General features: G+C 43.4%; 1 protein-coding gene across 3 annotated transcripts in view; it reads right to left on the bottom strand.

The window, feature by feature from the left end:
- The window catches only part of LOC311150714 (zinc finger protein 521-like), a 70,708-nt gene that overhangs the window by 13,416 nt on the left and 38,294 nt on the right, over window positions 1-18,998 (bottom strand). For 2 of the 3 annotated variants that reach the window (XM_084188232.1, XM_084188233.1), the window contains exons 3-4: window positions 10,343-10,474; window positions 2,021-2,136 (exon numbers count right to left, since the gene is read on the bottom strand). In XM_084188232.1, coding sequence (XP_084044358.1) covers window positions 2,021-2,136; window positions 10,343-10,474 — 248 coding nt within the window. The remainder of the gene's footprint in view (window positions 1-2,020; window positions 2,137-10,342; window positions 10,475-18,998) is intronic. The other variant, XM_084188234.1, reaches the window with a different exon arrangement.

Below are 18,998 nucleotides of genomic sequence, written 5' to 3'. Positions count from 1 at the left end.
AGTGATATAAAAAACAACAACTTGTATACGGTTCATAAACTTTGACTAGCATTATGCCGCAGTATGGATGCAGTAGAAAAGAGACATCTATATTCTAGAAACATTGTTCACATTGTACAACACATTGTAGGTCATCAAATAAAAATGTCATTTTCTTTGAAAACATGTGTCTTCATTATTTAAAAAAAGGAACTCCAGGGGGAGTCAGTGGATGGTCTTGGTGTTAATCAACTGCTTGTGTATCTTGTATTATGTGAATTTATGTAAATGCCGTGTTCTGAATGTATGTTTAAGTGTGATAAGCCTGTGTGTGTGTGTACGTGCGCATGTGTGCACATGTGTGTGTCTATGTGTGTATGCACCCACTGGGGGTTGCTTCTAGAGCATGCCATGGCACAGGTTGAATATAATGATAATCTTATCCCCTAAACTCAATCCATGCTCTCCTTTTCATAACCCTCTGCTTCACAACAAAGTGCCATTGATCTTTCATGTTTGCTCTCCGTCTCTTCACAAAGAGTGTAAAACAATACAAGCATGAAACAACAACTCTGGGAGCTGGATCCCAAAACATGTCAGAGTAAAAAGTAGGAAAAACATCCCCAGGTTATTTGAGATTGTTTACAGGTACTTGTAACAACCCTGGCTATAGCGAAAACACTCGAAACACTCGTTCCAATGAGAGATGACGTGGGATAAATAAGATACTGTGTTTGCCATGTTGTGTCGTGAGAGAGAGGACACTCACAATACTTGTTAGTTACTAATAACCTTGTCCTCCATGAAGAACCTGTATGTTTGTGGGTGGTGCATCAAGACTTATTTTATTCATGCCGGTCTGTTCTGTAGACTCAACTGACCGGTAGATAATGATCACATTCACCTTCCTCCTGGTACACCATGGATCTGTGTTTACTGGCTGAATGTCAATATGAACATCTTCTGTCTGAGGGTTCCAAAATGGTTCTGCGGCTGTCCTCATAGGACAACCCTTTTTGGTTCCAGATAGAACCCCTTTTGGTTCCAGGTAGAACCCTTTTGGGTTCCATTTAGAACCATTTCCACATAGGGTTCTACATGGAACCCAAAAGTGTTCTACCTGGAACCAAAAAGGGTTCTATCTGAAACAAACAAGGGTTCTCCTATGAGGACAGCCGCAGAACCCTTTTGGAACCCTTTTTTCTAAGAGTGTACTAGTGGGTTTCACAAGGTGCTTGGACATATGAAACATTGTAATGAGCGTTGACAATAAATTGTCTCTACTCAGATGGCTATATTCATATATTTTAGGGTCCTCAGTGCTCAACTATGAGGTGCCAACACACAATGTTTCAGATACAAGAGGTACTAATAGAAAATGAAAGATTTATTTTAAAAAATAGGAAATATGTGGCATGGCCTGCCAGGGTACAATTCCCCCAAAGATGATCGAGCTACTTGAAAACAACAAGATGACGACTGAAATAATATAAGGCCTTTTCATTTTGTTCAAGTACTCTGAGGATAGTGGGAAGAGATGGCTTCAACATGGATTATCTCTACAACATTGAGAGTTTCAAAGAGTCCAAATTCTAACTTTGTTGAAGGGCAGATACGGCATCCCTACAGACACAGATCATATTTAGCCATGAGTGCCTCCTCTGTGATTATGAGGCTGGGAGTTGGTGTCATATTATTGACTGAACTGTGTTTTTTTCTCTGTACAGTATAGTAATTACTCCCCAAAAAGCACATTCTCCTAATCCTTCTAATTCCAGATATGTTAGGTCTAATAAGCAAATCAAATCATTCCGTATCTGTTGATCACAAATGAGTTTGGAAACCAACTGGAGTAATTCCGTCTGAGTCTCCCAATCTCAACCGGAACAGAGAGGATGCGAAGTGTGTACTCCTGCTTGCACGTGTATGTATTTGTGTGTGAGTGTGTGTGTGTGTGTTTGTATGCATATGTGTGTGTGTGTGTGTGTGTGTGTGTGTGCTTGGTGGTGGTGACCACCAACAGGTCTAAGTCTGGGTTTACCTGTAGCTCGGTCTGGAAGAAGAACTTCTGTGGGCATGGGGAGCAGTCGTATATCTTATCCTCCTGGCCATGGGCTGAGAAGATGTGTTGCTGGAGCTTACTGGCCTGGACAAATACTACAGACAGAGCGAGGGAGAGAGGGAGAGAGAAAGAGGGAGAGAGAGAGAGAGGGAGAGGGGGAGAAAGAGAGGAAGAGGAGAAAGAAAGTGAGTATCTTTTCTGAAATCATAGTAAAATAAACATTTTGCTAACAAAAGGAATACAGCTATCAGGAAATAAGGGCAAATGCAAAATAAACCACAATGCCATAGGCTAAATGAAACAGAAACAAAAAGGAGAAACAAATTATTATAAAGCCAATATATATGCATCAACAATAGCTAGGAAAATGCACTAAATCCGGGCGACTGAATATGTTGTACGGACAATAAAGGACATAATATATAAAGGAAATAACTGAACTTTGACAGGCCTATCTGACAGTCTTTGAACAGAGTGGTCATACCCGGCTGTGATGCTACGGTACAGTGAGCTAGGATATAATGTTCTGAGAATAATGAGGATATTTATTTAGAAATACTGTGGGGACAACAAGCTAGAAAATAAACAACCACAGAAGAAATTGGCATTGCTTCAAGTGCAAAACAAGGCCTCCATTACTCTACATCGCTAATGATATTGACAATATAAATATTCATGCAGATGCACTATTTATTTATGCAGAATAAGGCTACAGTCACTATGATATAAACACACACACTCACACAACTTGCCTGGCACTTAAAATATATAAATATATACTATGCATTTGTGCTTTAATTAAGCCATAGATAGTCCACGTTGCTACAGTAGACTAGGGAGACGTGTGTATGCGTGTGTGCTTGTCTGTGTAATTTGTGTGTGTGTGTGTGTTTGTGAGTGAGTGTGTGTGTGTGTGTGTGTCTCTTTCTGTGTTCTCAGAGGAGCACTTCAAACATGGCGTTTGTTATCCCAGACCCCTGTGCTTTAAGGAAGTACGTACCGGCTGTCTACTCTCTAAGGTCTGGCTGCTTCCGAAAAGTTACCGTGTGGGGCCAGGCTTCATTTGAATTTCTTAACAGCTCAAAATAACTTTTCTCTTAATGCATGCACCGCCTGGGCTGAGGGGCTGAGGGGCTGAGGGCCGCAGGGAGGGGAATGAAAAGCAGCCGCTAAAGGTGAGGTGTCTATTTGAGAGCACTTTGGGGTCGCATCAGCCCATTTGCCCCTGATGGGAGCCACACTGCAGTGCACAGGCGCATGGTGGAGCTCGCAACGTCAACATATCCCAATTTGAGTGCACCAGGGAGAGCTGATATTAATTATTGAGCTGTATATGCCTGAGGCTCACTTAGCTCCGGCAGACAGACACCAGGATGGCCGCCACCTACGGTCCTTAAAAAAACAAAAAACAAAACATTTATATATCTCTAGCTAGCGCTTTACATCCAGAGTGACAGACACTGCCTGGCTACTAATATCTCAGTGACAGCTGTCTGCGGTACACGACTAAACTAAACACCGCGTTGAACACTGACATGAACAAAGTCACACTAATGAACCAACAAACAGCGTTACAACTATGGTTATGGGTTATGGCCCACTTTTAAAAACAAATTATCAGAGCGTCACAAGGACAAACAGACAGAGATAGAGATAGCTTGCTGGATGTTCTATTCACAACAGCCTTGTTTTATCCCAAGGTTAACTACAACATGAGAATATCCAACGCTTTAAATATATAACTATTTGTGCTAAGAGGCTACAATGATTGTGGCTTTGATTGTGTTTTTGACATATGTTTTAAACTGAAAATAGGTTAGCAGACAATAGCTGTTTTTTAAAGCCATGGTTATGTCTGTCTGCTCTGCATAGAAACAGGTAAAACCAACAACAGTGGGTTATCATTATGTCTTGGACTGGGAGGCAGAGAAATCCAAAGAAAAGCCTCAAGACTGAGAGGCGTTCATATTCCCAACCCAACCTCAACACGTTTTCTCTCGGCTGCTAAATTGTGCCCTGGACACGTTTTCATCTGGGGGTGGGTTGCAAATCCCACACCTACCTACAATACAGTACACCACAGTGGTGTCAGGTGAGCTCCTATATCACGATGTTTACATGTCTTCTGACCCTGTTCATACATCAATATTCAGTTGGTTGATGTAATTGTCAGTTTGTACCAATCCTTGAATCATATCCAACCCTTACCCTGGCAAATATGCATTCACAGCTTGATCATCAGAAATGAATGTTGCAACACTATGCGTAAAACCCAGTGGGCTAAGAGACAGTGGGCTAAGAGACAGTGGGCTAAGAGACAGTGGGCTAGCTAAGAGACAGTGGGCTAAGAGACAGTTGGCTAAGAGACAGTGGGCTAATAGGGGAGGGTTGTCTAACTTTTTATTTTGCTTTTTATAATGCATTATTTCCCGGGTTTACATTCGCCCTTTTGCAGGTTTTACTATATCATTTCTTCCATTCTAGCCAAATGTTCTAATCTGCTTGCATGCGCCTCCCCTACGTCAAGGTGTTTTGGTACTTCCCTTATGCATTACACTTTTCCGCGCGCTAACTATACCACAGGCCAATATAGTCTACCAGTCTAACTGTCTATCCTGCCCTCTATCCACCATTCATAGTGACAATAGTGGTAGGTGGATTGTTTGTCCAGATCTGTAATAGGCTAACTAGCAATCCTATAAAGCTGCACCAATGTTCAATATAAGCGGAGAGGCAGCTCAAAAAGCTCCCCTATTGATCTTCTTTAGGGACAATATAATTATCCTACCTAGATTAGACTACAACACCACATTGTAATGAATAATTGCATTATTGTTTTCAAGTGAGTACAAAATTCTAATCTAGGCTGTAAACTGCAGTGAAATTGTCATTTGAATAACGGAGCAAAAGCCCTGTGATTTGAATTTGGATCAGTTGTGGGTCTACTCTCTACAGTTTATAAGGCCTATAAAGGCACAGTAGCAGGTCAGTCTGGCTGTATTTTCAGTTCTGATACTGAATGCGCTGTCTGTTGCATCATCATTCTCCTAAATCGTCCTATAATAATGTGGCCACATATGCTCCCAGCAGAACCAGTTATTCAGGAAAGCCTAATGCGTGCTCTGCCTCTCCGATCTGAGTGGCTATTCCTTGCGCACCTAGAACCTAACGCTTCAATATAGCCTAAATATTTGTCATTTAACTTTTTCAATGTATTACCTTTTAGGGGAGGCAGGTAGCATAACGGTTAAGAGCGTTGGGCCAGTAACCGAAAGGTCACTGGTTTGAATCCCTGAGGCAGCAAGGTGGGAAAATCTGCAGTTCTGCCCTTGAGCAAGGCAGTTAACCCCCCAACAACACCTGCTCCCCAGGTGCCGATGACATGGACGTCGATTAAGGCAGCCCCCTTCACCTCTCTGATTCAGAGGGGTTGGATTAAATTCAGTTGAATGCATTCAGTTGTGCAACTGACTAGGTATCCACTTTCCATAAACACAACCAGTCACAATGTTTTAATCTGATTAGGCTACTTCAAAAATGTTGAAAATCTGATTTCCACCTAGTTGATCATTGTCTACAGCCGGCTCTGATCACAGTGTAAGTCTATTGAAACAGGCCAGGAGAGCTGTGGTGGTTGGCGAACACTCAATCTTCTGGCACATAGCCTTGTGTGTCATCGACTGTGCCACAAAAGCATGCTGAAGTGGCAAAGTCGATATCCACGTTTATAAACACAGGGTTGCTAAAGTTATTGTTATTTGTGGTCGGAAACATTATTTTGAGTGAATTGTATGAGGGGGAGGGTGTGCAAAAATGTTTTACAATACAAGGGGAGGGTCGTGCGAAAATATTCTTAACGTTGGGGAGGTGGGTGCATTTTTTTTTGGGACACTGCCATAGTAATAGCAGAGAGAGGAAGCAAGATACAGAGCAAGAAACAGAGAGGCTGAGAGAGAGAAAGGGAAAGAGAGGGAGAGAGAGACAGGGGAGAGAGGGAGAGAGAGAGAGAGGGAAAGAGAGGGAGAGAGAGAGAGACAGGGAAAGAGATGGAGAGAGAGGTAGAGAGATAGGGAATGAGAAAACAAGTGTGTTCGAAAGAGAGCGAGTGAGTGCGAGAGAGCGAGCAATACGACTTTGTGGACTTTTCTGGCTGACTGAGTGAGCAGGTCTGGGGGTGGTCTGAGCTGAGGCGGCGGGGCGGAGGGGCCAAGGTCTCCTGGCTGTCGGGGATATTACCAGTCAAAAGATTGGACACACCTACTCATTCAAGGGTTTTTCTTTATTTTTACTATTTTCTACATTGTAGAATAATAGTGAAGACATCAAAACTATGAAATAACATATATGGAATCATATAGTAACCAAAAAAGTGTTAAACAAATCAAAATATATTTTAGATTTTAGATTCTTCAAAGTAGCCACCCTTTGCCTTGATGACAGCATTGCACACTCTTGGCATTCTCTCAACCAGCTTCATGTGGAATGCTTTTCCAACAGTCTTGAAGGAGTTCCCACATATGCTGAGCACTTGTTGGCTGCTTTTCCTTTACTCTGCGGTCCAACTCATCCCAAACCATCTCAATTGGGTTGAGGTCAGGGGATTGTGGAGGCCAGGTCATCTGATGCAGCACTCCATTACTCTCCTTCTTGGTCAAATAGCCCTTACACAGCGTGGAGGTGTGTTGGGTCATTGTCCTGTCGAAAAACAAATTATATTCACACTAAGCGCAAACCAGATGGGATGGCGTATCGCTGCAGAATGCTGTGGTAGCCATGCTGGTTAAGTGTGCCTTGAATTCTAAATAAATCACTGACAGTGTCACCAGCAAAGCACCCCCACACCATCACACCTCCTCCTCCATGCTTCACGGTGGGTACCACACATGTGGAGATCATCCTTTCACCTACTCTGCGCCTCACAAAGACACAGTGGTTGGAATCAAAAATCTCACATTTGGACTCATCAGACCAAAGGACAAATTTCCACCGGTTTAATGTCAATTGCTCGTGTTTCTTGGCCCAAGCAAGTATCTTCTTATTATTGGTGTCCTTTAGTAGTGGTTTCTTTGCAGTAATTCATCCATAAAGGCCTGATTCACACAGACCTCTGAACAGTTGATGTTGAGATGTGTCTGTTACTTGAACTCTGTGAAGCATTTATTTGGGCTGCAATTTCTGAGGCTGGTAACTCTAATGAACTTATCCTCTGCAGCAGAGGTAACTCTGGGTCTTCCTTTCCTGTGGCGGTCCTCATGAGAGCCAGTTTCATCATAGCGCTTGATGGTTTTTGCGACTGCACTTGAAGAAACTTTCAAAGTTGTTGAAATTTTCCGGATTGACTGACCTTCATGTCTTAAAGTAATGATGGACTGTCGTTTCTCTTTGCTTATTTGAGCTGTTCTTGCCATAATATGGACTTGGTCTTTTACCAAATAGGGCTATCTTCTGTATACCACCCCTACCTAGTCACAACACAACTGATTGGCTCAAACGCATTAAGAAGGAAATACATTCCACAAATTAACTTTTAACAAGGCACACCTTTTAATTGAAATGGATTCCAGTTGACTACCTCATGAAGCTGGTTGAGAGAATGTCAAGAGTGTGCAACTCTGTCATCAAGGCAAAGGGTGGCTACTTTGAAGAATCTCAAATATAAAATATATTTGGATTTGTTTAACACTTTTTTGGTTACTACATGATTCCATATGTGTTATTTCATACAATGTAGAAAATAGTAAAAATAAAGAAAAACCATTGAATGAGTAGGTGTATCCAAACTTTTGACTGGTACTGTACATCACCATTACTAAGCTGTTTGTGGGAGGAAAAGTTGATCCTGCTTTTATTCTCCCTTTCAACTTTTTTATTTATTTATTTATCTATCTGTTTTATTTACTTGTGTTTCACACCCAGGAATTCATGATAGGACAGCTATAGATTTGCCGGCAACGTGAGTCAGTGCTCTCGGACTGATGTTATTTCATTGTTAGTAATAAGCTTCATTTTTAGATGCTTTTTTACTTTTGTTGGATACAACAACCTCATTCTATGATGACAACAGAAGAGACTGGCAGTTCATGGAAGGAATGGTAGGAATGGAAGGAATGGAAGGAATGTAAGGAATGATATACAGAAATCAACCTTTTTGTTATACACTTTCTATTTTCAAAAAAAGACAAAGAACACCCTGGAGTTCTGTGACTTTCATTCGCCTACTGTGACATAAGGGGGGAACACACACACATTACTTTCATCCTGAACACTTTCTTCTGTTTTGTTTGTCTTAACCCTCATAATATTCCCAATCACATTTTCCCTGGCAGCCCCTTGCAGCTGCTCCTAAGGGTTCAGGAAGAGCAGACCCTTCTAGCTGCAGGCTCCCCCACTTCTGAAACCTGTCAAAGCTGTCCTGGGAGAGTCAGCCTCACTCTCTCTCATCATCCAGGGGCTTATGGACCTCTTTGCTCTCCTCTCCTCTCCTCTCATCTCCTCTCCTCCCTTCCACTCCCATTTACCCTCCTTCCGTTCCCCAGCTCTCTTCTCCCCCTCCCTCCCTCCCTCCCTCCTTTCATCTTACATTCACAACTTGCCATTTGCAGAGCTGTACTGTAGCTTTCCCCAAAGTTGTCTTCTTCTTCCTTTATATTACTTATGTTTTTCATTACCAGCTCCTATATGGTCTGTCCATTCTCCTGGTTTCAAAATGGGATCTACCGCCACCAGACTAGAGTGTAATTAACTCACTGACAGTCATTTTGCCCCTCCGACACAGACATGCCTCGCCGGGTAAACTGGATCATTTGGATACAGACTTGTATCACTGAGTCCATCTTAAGTGGCATAAATGTTTTCAAGGACAGACTGGGTCTCACAGACAACCGCCCCCAACCTATTTCTCCCTATCCAGAAAATGCCTGAGGAGGCTAGTGTGATCTGAGTCTCAGTCTGTCCCCTCCCTCCTTCCTCAACATAAGCAGGCCTTTCAGTCTCTCCATCCATACTCCCCATGGTCCACAACTTCCATCCATCCATCCCCCCGTCCCCCGCCTCTGTGTGTCTGCTCTACCACCACTGTCCTGAGGGTTCTCTCTCTCTCTCTCTCTCTCTCTCTCTCTCTCTCTCTCTCTCTCTCTCTCTCTCTCTCTCTCTCTCTCTCTCCCTCTCCCTCTCCCTCTCCCTCTCCCTCTCTGCATCCCTCTCTCTCCTGCGCCTGCCGCCGTGATCGATATGGATGCAGAGGGAAAAGGGGGACCTGTCTGTCAAAGCTGCCGGTAGAAAATGAAGGCTCAGATGAAGAAAGCATGCTCTGTATATTAAACGTCCCGACCCTGGCGGTTGGAGGAGGAGGGGGGAGAGGGGAGAGGGGGAGGAGGGGAGGGAAATATCAATAAGCTGCTGCTAAATGAGAGATAAGGCCAAACAGCAATGAGAGGAGATGGGGATGAGAGGAGGGGTGAATACTGAGAAAAGCGAGAGAAAGGAGGAAAATGAGTGAGCATCTACTGGACAATAGGACAAGAGAAGAGCTGAAGATGGAGGAGAAGAGCGGAGGAGTGAACATATGAGACAAGTAAAATGATGAGACCTGATCAATTCAAAATATTAACTGAGGAAAAAACACTGAGGTAAAAACGAGTGAAGTGATTAAAGAGCTGAGGAATGGAAAAGTGAAAAATAAAGAGTATAGCTAAAGAGCTGAGAGAGGGGGAAAAGAAAGAATGGCGAGGAGCTGGAGGAGAAGTTAACGACTTTGCAGATTTCATTATAGAGATAGTTAACCCTGTTGACACTGAAGGAGGGCGTTATCCTCTCCGGAGGAGTCCTGCATGGTCCTTCCACCTCCTCGCACACAGACAGATGAGATCATTACAGCTATCAGCACCACCGACATCCACAATTAGCACTTCACTCTCCCTCCTTCACTCCCTTCATCCCCCTTCCTCTTTATTCCACTCTAGCGTGCTCTTTTCCTCCCTCTCTCTAGCCCTCCCTCTTCCGCATCTCTCTTTCTCTCTCTCTCTCCCCAATTCTCTCTCTATCCTCCTCTACCCTCTATCCCTCTGCTCATGACAGTCTGAGGGGTCTTGATTTAGAGGCAATTTGAGTAAATATTAAGATGCACGCAACAAACTGCTTTCAGCTTTGACTGACCTGCCTTTCTGACCTTTTCATACTCATTTAGAAAACCATTTGCCATTTCAGACAAACAATGAGGTTTCTGGAAATTGCTTTGCATTGTAATGCATGTCTGTGGGTGGGGGTCTCTGAGGACACACATACACACACGCAGACACTCACCTGTGAAGCAGACCGGACACTTGAAGGTGCCGCCCATGCCCTCAAAGCTGTGCTCGATCAGGTGGCATTGGAGTTTGGCTGGTGAGTCGAACGACTGACTGCAGAGCTTACACTCATGGTTCAGGCCCTCTTCTAAGGAGAAAGAAACAACACAACACACAAAACAACATAGTTAGAAGGGTGAATAATCAGAGTATAAATAGCAGAGAGGGATCAAGAATATATATGATTTATTTTCTCCTCCTTCCCCATTTAATTCAGCTCCAACCCATTTGTGTCAAAGGCTCCTGCATGTAACTCCTGGCTCATACAACAGTAATATAATGTGTGATCTAGACCCATCAGGCATAAATTGAACGGCCAGTGGGGGGCCTAATTGCACAGGGGAGGTCTTGCACTTTGAACACGGCTGCACTTTGATTGGCTAACACGCAAATTAATTTCTGTGGGCAACTTGGTGTGGGCAAATGGCTGTAGATTTGGTGAGTGCAGTGCTAGCTTGATAAAGGGAAAAATGTAATGCATAAAAAAACCTGTAGGCTAATTTACATATTAAAGTATAAAATGTAAGAATAGCCAAGCGTGGGAACATACTCATTTCATAATCAACATTTAATTATAAACAATATGAGCAACTGAGAATATTATAGATGTGTCAACATCTCAACGTTTACACAATTCCCTTCATTATCACCATGGCAATTAAACTGCTCTCTTTAACGCAACTATCAAATTCAATCTCATAGTTTTCAATAAAGATGAATGCCCATGTTTTCATGTTATAACTAATATATAAGTTATAATTCATACATGAAATGAGATATTGCTCATGGCAATGGCCAAACCAACTGTGAGTCTGCATCCATTCCCCTGTTACATTAGAATGTATGACACGTCTCTCCCTGACATTAGATTACCTCGGACTGATATTTCAGACATTGATAGCTGAAATAAATGGCATTGGTTCAGACACTGAACCTGCCCTACTGCTCATTTGCTGCACAACGATCCGCTGACTCAGCATTCCACAGAGCTGAGCTGCCCATCTCCTGAACTACACGCCAATAAAAACCAAGTGCACTCTGCTATCCATGCAGTTGGGCCTGTACTCTGTCAAAATCCCCCTGTCCTGTGAAGCATGGGTCCAGGCATGGGGCCAGCGAGAGGGCGGTGAAGGGGGATGGAAGGAGGGTACCTGGGTGCCTATCCAGGGCCAATCCTTCAGTCTCTACAGCCCAATGCCCACAACATGGGCCCAGGGTACCAGACGTGCAAACACACAACCCACCTAACCAGCTGTGGCCATCCAATGCCCTGGAGGATCAGAGTGGAGGGTTACCGGATGGGCCTTGGGCAAATCTGGCAACGCAACTCACAGATCTGGCAACGCAACTCACCTTAACAACAATGGCCTGCCTTGAACGGGACAGATTCACCCCAGATCCACCTAGATGCCAGTGTTTTAAAACCCCAGCCCACACACTGCCAGTGACTTTCCCATTTGTACTTTTATGGTCAATTGTTGTTCCACTGCTTAAAGCACACATTAAACAACACGGGCTGGTTCACTCCACTAACAACATTTGGCAACGTTATTAAAAAACTGATAATTTCTGAAACCTGCAGCCGATTACAACAAGCTTTGCAAAATAATGTTAATAAAGCATTTTAATATCAAGTTAAATGTTATTGGTTTAAATCTTTACAAGGGAGGTGTAGTCACTTAATAATAGGTGCTACATTATAGTACAGTAACTGTACAGTATAGTAATAAAACAAATGGAGGTATCTGTACCTGTTTTGGTGACTAGCTGCCTATATCATGTAATACGGTATAAAGTGACCCATTGACCTGGGCTGTTCTAGGAGGGCAATGGGAAACATGTCACACAGCATAGTGAGTCTATTCATTTATTATATACAGAGCATGTTTATGCTCTATATCACCACATGTTCCTGTAGGCCAGCCCTCTTCTCCATATAACTCTGTAAAGCAGATGAGGACACTCTACTACGACCTCAAAACAAACATTTAAAGCTGGTCATGTCTGGATGAGCTCACAACACAAGCTATTGTCTTACTGTGTGTGTCTGGTTAGTGGCTTAGGTTTTGGATGGAAAGATTAAAAAAAACTATTTTATCACAGAAACCAGAGGAGTTGATTGTGTCGCCTGTAATCATGCATTCCCCTTTGAAAGATGAGACACGGTGTGTGTGTGTGCGTGTGTGCGTGCATGTGTGTGCATAATTTGTGCATGTGTGTAAGATAGCGACAGAGTTCTTTGATCCCCATTCAGCCTTGCCGTCTGTGTGTGTATGTGTGTTCAGAGCGCTCCATGCCTTTGCCCATATGTGCAGCCCTGGTTTGACCCTGGAGCACACTCCTGTTCCTTCAGAGACCTGACCTGCTTCATTATGCAGATAACTCTGCACCTGCCCAACCGTCTGACCTTGGGTGCATGCGTGTGTGTGTGTGTGTGTGTGTGTGTGTGTGTGTGTGTGTGTGTGTGTGTGTGTGTGTGTGTGTGTGTGTGAGGAAGAAAGGTTTGCATATGTCTGTGAATCTAAGATACGTGTTTGTTTGTTACTGTATCTGTGTGCATGAAGATTGTGTGTTAAACAATACAGTGCAAGTGGGACGACTCAGTGTGTGAGTGCACGAGTCTGTTCGGCACTGCCCGCCCCCGTAATGTAACTGTGTATAGGGGGACGGGTTTGTATGCGGCAGGGGAGCAGGGGTTGGATCACACTGGCAGCCTGTTCCTTAGTGAGAGTCAGGGGAGGAAGTCAGCCAGCGCACCCCTATAGCTCCCTCATCGGGGTGAGGCCACTTCCTGTCGCTCCCCCAGCCTCCCCCCAGGGCTGTCCAATCAGCACGGAGCATTCAGGAGCCCCCACCCTGGCCCGCTCTGCACTGACTGGAGCAGACTCTGGATATAGTTACAGAGCCACTAGGGACTGGCAGCTCTCTCTCTCTCTCTCTCTCTCTCTCTCTCTCTCTCTCTCTCTCTCTCTCTCTCTCTCTCTCTCTCTCTCTCTCTCTCTCTCTCTCTATTTCTCTCTCTCTCTCTCTCTCTCTCTCTCTATTTCTATCTCACCCCCCTCACCCTCCCTTCTACCTCCACTCTCCTGAATGTTCTGCCTCCACTACCCCCACCCTGTCCCCCTGCACTCATAAGCGAAATCTTTTAGATGAGAGCTTTTCTGTTCCTGCTCCCTCTAAGTGTCCCTGACACCAGCAAAGTAAGTCCATCTGCATATCCACAGGGCCTGGTGGCATGCCTAAGGTTAATGGTTTATGTATTTCACAGCTCCTGAAAAATACAAACATCTAATATATTTCCCATGTGGAAGGAGAGAGGGAGACAGAGGAGGAAAACTATTTTTAGAAAAGGACAGCCTTTATTATTTCTTCTTGTGTTTACTCTTTAGCAACCAAGCTGAGGTTCATGTTCTGTTGAAGGTTGTTTGGGACATTGGGGTTTGTTTTCCTTTTGGTTTCATCTGGCTGTTCAAGCACAGCTTTGTATACACTGAGTATACCAAACAGGAACACCTTCCTAATATTGAGTTACCCTCAGAACAGCCTCAATTCGTCGGGGCATGGACTCTACAAGGTATCGAAAGCGTTCCACAGGGATGCTGGCCCAATGTTGACTCCAATGCTTCCCATAGGTGTATCAAGTTGACTGGATGTCCTTTGGGTGGAGGTCCATTCTTGATACACAAGGGAAATTGTTGAGTGTGAAAAACCCAGCAGCGTTGCAGTTCTTCACACACACTGGTGTGCCTGGCACCTACTACCATACCCCGTTCAAAGGCACTTAAATCTTTTGTCTTTCCCATTCACCCTCTGAATGGTACACATACACAATCCATGTCTCAATTGTCTCAAGGCTTAAAAGTCATTATTTAACCTGTCTCCTCCCCTTCATCTACACTGACTGAAGTGGATTTAACAAGTGACATCAATAAGGGATCATAGCTTTCACCTGGATTCACCTGGTCAGTCTATGTCATGGAAAGAGCAGGTGTTCTTTATGTTTTGTATACTCAGTGTATAGTACAGTGTGTGTGTGTAGAGTAGGTTTGAGTGAGAGTGTGAATCACTGTGTGTGTGCAGTACAGTATGCATGAGGATTTAGTGTGGCTATAGTGCACACTAGTGAATACTGTTACTGAAAGACGCTACTGAGCTTTCTCAAATACTCTCAAGTATTGGGTATTCTCAAATATTTGACCAAAATTAAGTATGTTGCACTTGAGGGCTTAATTAAAATCTGTATCCTAGCCAAGTCCCCTCCTCAACCCACCCTACCCCCTACCCCCTACCCCCTACATACTACCCCCTACCCTATATAAACAATTCTGCTGAAGAGCAGGTCCAGTTGAAAGGGGAATTCAGGATCACTTGATAGTAATCGGATAGATTTATAATCAACTTCTCTCTGGGGAACTCTGAATGTTACTCACAAGCTCCCTCTTAAAGAAACCAAGTCCACCCACATCTCAAAATCTGGCAGCAACCTAACAAAGTTGTGGAGACAAAACAAAAGATGTCAACCAAAGACCTTTAAGAAGGTCATTTTCCTCAGGTGAGAATAATTAGTCATAAAAGTAGTAAGTAGACATAAAAAATGAATTGGAAACACGGTAGACAAACCTACAAACAGTAGACTAAACAAACTACAACCGGGGTCAAGTCAAGATTGAGGTCACACTCAGACTGCAGTCTCTCAAGGTATTATTGGTGCTCAATCAGGTCTAAAGATGATAGGCTTTAGACTGCAATATGGTGTACTATACACTACCGGTCAAAAGTTTTAGAACACCTACTCATTCAATGGTTTTTCTTTATTTTTACTATTTTCTACATAGTATTTTCTACACTACATAATAGTGAAGACATCAAAAATATGAAATAACACATATGGAATCATGTAGTAACCAAAAAAGTGTTAAACAAATCAAAATATATTTTATATTTGAGATTCTTCAAATAGCCACCCTTTGCCTTGATGACAGCTTTGCACACTCTTGGCATTTTCTCAACCAGCTTCACCTGGAATGCTTTTCCAACAGTCTTGAAGGAGTTCCCACATATGCTGAGCACTTGTTGGCTGCTTTTCCTTCACTCTGCGGTCTGACTCATCCCAAACCATCTCAATTTGGTTGAGGTCAGGGGATTGTGGAGGACAGGTCATCTGATGCAGCACTCCATCACTCTCCTTCTTGGTAAAAAGAAAAAGCACTTACACAGCCTGGAGGTGTGTTGGGTCATTGTCCACCGGTCTAATGTCCATTGCTCGTGTTTCTTGGCCCAAGCAAGTTTCTTCTTATTATTAGTGTCCTTTAGTAGTGGTTTCTTTGCAGCAATTCGACCATGAAGGCCTGACTCACACTGTCTCCTCTGAACAGTTGATGGTGAGATGTGTCTGTTGCTTGAACTCTGTGAAGCATTTATTTGGGCTGCAATTTCTGAGGCTGGTAACTCTAATGAACGTATCCTCTGCAGCAGAGGTAACTCTGAGTCTTCCATTCCTGTGGCGGTCCTCATGAGAGCCAGTTTCATCATAGCACTTGATGGTTTTTGCGACTGCACTTGAAGAAACGTTCAAAGTTCTTGTAATGTTCCGTATTGACTGACCTTCATGTCTTAAAGTGATGATGGACTGTAGTTACTCTTTGCTTATTTGAGCTGTTCTTGCCATAATATGGACTTGGTATTTTACTAAATAGGGCTATCTTCTGTATACCCCCCATACCTTGTCACAACCCAACTGATTGGCTCAAACGCATTAAGAAGGAAAGACATTCCACAAATTAACTTTTAAGAAGGCACACCTGTTAATTGAAATGCATTCCAGGTGACTACTTCATAAAGCTGGTTGAGAGAATGCCAAGCGTGTTCAAAGTTGTCATCAAGGCAAAGGGTGGCTATTTGAAGAATCTCAAATATAAAATATATTTTGATTTGTTTAACACTTTTTTGGTTACTACATGATTCTGTATGTGTTATTTCATAGTTTTGATGTCTTCACTATTATTCTACAATGTTGAAAATAGTAAAAATTAAGAAAAACCCTTGAATGAGTAGGTGTTCTAAAACTTTTGACCGGTAGTGTAGGTCACAGAAAACATACCAAGAAACATCTGAGGAAATTGCCTGGCATAAAAACCAGAGTAGTCCACAGCTGTTTCTGAAAGACTCAGTCACATATCCTCACAAGTCAAATATCCTCCATTCAAACATCTTTCAACTTACACACTCTCTGAAATGATACTTGTGACTGCTATACTTTTTGAAATTGATAGAAGGCGAGAGAAGGATATAATTTGGGTTTTGAGAGGACATACTAGTATATAGAGTAAAGCTATGGTGTTGTGTGTATGGTGGCAGAGTTGAGTAGACAGCTCTGGGGCTGTAAACAGTAGGTGGGTTTACTTGGCTCTACATCTCCATGGGAACTATCCATTAACAGATAATGGGGAAAAATCTGAGTGATTAAGGCCCAGGGAATTATGGGTGAATACAAATACATCTCCGTGCGGTGGAGTGAGTGTGTGTGTGTTCTCTGGAGATACAGAACCACTTCTCATGTGGAACTCGGTTCATTTTAGAGATACTAGAAGGCCCATTAGTGCGTTGAGAAGAGGAAGGGGCGGGGATTCTGATCTAGCTGATAGATGGGATCTAGCTAGTGCACGGGGACCAGGCTCCCCCTGGACCTAGGCTGATTGGAGAACTGGCACCTGGAGGGGAATATACCTAATATCTATCTCCTGCCTTCTCAGTTTAAAGAGGAGGACATGCCATTATGAACAACATTACAGAATAAAACCCTATTTTAACGACCTGAACATCACACTCATTACTAATTACTATACAGGTATGATGATAATGATGCCCTAATATGGTCAAATGCTAGCTAATAACCTCATTAAGACTGATAAAACTACCTTTATAGCAGCTATAAACAAGAAGAATAGAGGACAGATGTGTAGCAGAGAAGTGTACCCATGTCAAAACAGAGAGAAGAAGGGAATTGAAGTGAGAGTATAAGGGAATCGGGACAATCACAAGGAGAGAACAGGAAGGGAAAACCAAGGTGCCACAGACAGACAGACAGACAGACGCCAATGTCAGGGTCCCATGTTCATGCCATGTCTGTGTGATTGTTTACTTCAACCCTCCAGAGTGAACCGAACTGAGGGGTGAGGTTGTCGGGTATCAGTGGTGGCGACGACCTTCTGAGCGAGTTGCCACTGGCGACGGTGGCTAGGCGATATATAGTACTGCGTCCCAAATGGGAATAGGGTGCCATTTGGGATGCAGCCTAAGTCTCTAGGAGATTGTCAGGCCTGATGCATGGCTGAACTTGTGCACAGTGTAGGGTGTAGGTGCTAATCAGAGCACAGCTAGTCATGCTAGCCACTTTCTCACTCTCTTTCTCTCTCTACACCACCGGCATTATACGCCTCACACCATCCCCTGGCAGCTGGGTTGGCTAGGTCACAGGCACCTTCTGACTGCCAAACTGGTGTTGAGATAAACATGCGTAACGCCTGAAGACACAGTATAAAAGGCGTAGCCAGCTAGAACACCGTGAAGAAGAGGACAGCACACTGTAATATCTGGGTTTTCTGTGACCTATAAGGTGTCTGTTCTATACCATAGCCTCTTTATGGGTTATGCACAGTAGACAGTAGACTAATACAATGCATAAAAAAATATGCTAAATAGTCACTAAAAGACAAACTTAACAATCAACAAAGTAAAATACATACAGTATGAGCTAATGTTCACTGTCTACCATCAAGATAGCTAATATGAGGTAAGTAATAAGACATCAAAACATTGGGCATGTGGCATTTTTCTCTCTAGCTAATCAGTACTCAGCTGAAGTTAAGGATGCTGCTGTAGGGAAGTGTACACTACTCTCACACAGTGAAACCAGAGAAAAAGTGCTGGTGTTACACACTACTTAGGTAGTATACGGTCTTCTTACTGTGACATTTTGTTGCTTAATAGCTACAGTTAAAGCAAGAAGACACACTGGTTATAACTCAAATTAATAGTTGGTAGGTCTTTGGGGCTGCAGTTCACCAAAACACACACAGAAAACCCCCACCATAGCAAAGGGGAGAGCAGAGCAGAAGACTTGTTAACGAATTATGTGTAGGCACTGCAGCTTGAGGCCAGGTATGGAGGTCCGTCGGGGACAAACAGTGCAGGCTAGCTGCTGAGATGGATGGTATTGGAACACTAGACCCCCTGCAGCCACACAAACACAATTCTGCAGTCAACTGCTCTCATTTACTCCATCCAGGCCTCTAAACTGGGGCCTTTTCTTGTTGGGAGAAAATAAAGGTCAAATGACTATAGCCCTGCCATTTCCCAGCACAAGAAGGCTCTGACTGGCGCTCAATGCAACACGCTGCCGAAAGAAAGAGAGATAAAGAGAGAAGTGAATCAAACAGGCAAAGAAGCACAAGCAAGGGAGGGAGAGGAGGGACAACTCTAACAATAATATATCTTTCTGCCCATGAAAAGAGTAAGTGGCCTAAATGTAAAAAGTTAATTATGACACACTTGCAAGGGCCTTTCTTCGCTCGCCTCATTGTCGCAGCTGCGTTGTGCAGGCTGAGGATCGC

The sequence above is a fragment of the Coregonus lavaretus genome (assembly GCF_964263955.1).
Source record: "Coregonus lavaretus genome assembly, chromosome: 23".
Lineage (NCBI taxonomy): Eukaryota > Metazoa > Chordata > Actinopteri > Salmoniformes > Salmonidae > Coregonus > Coregonus lavaretus.
This window is presented reverse-complemented; position numbering and strand designations above follow the sequence as displayed.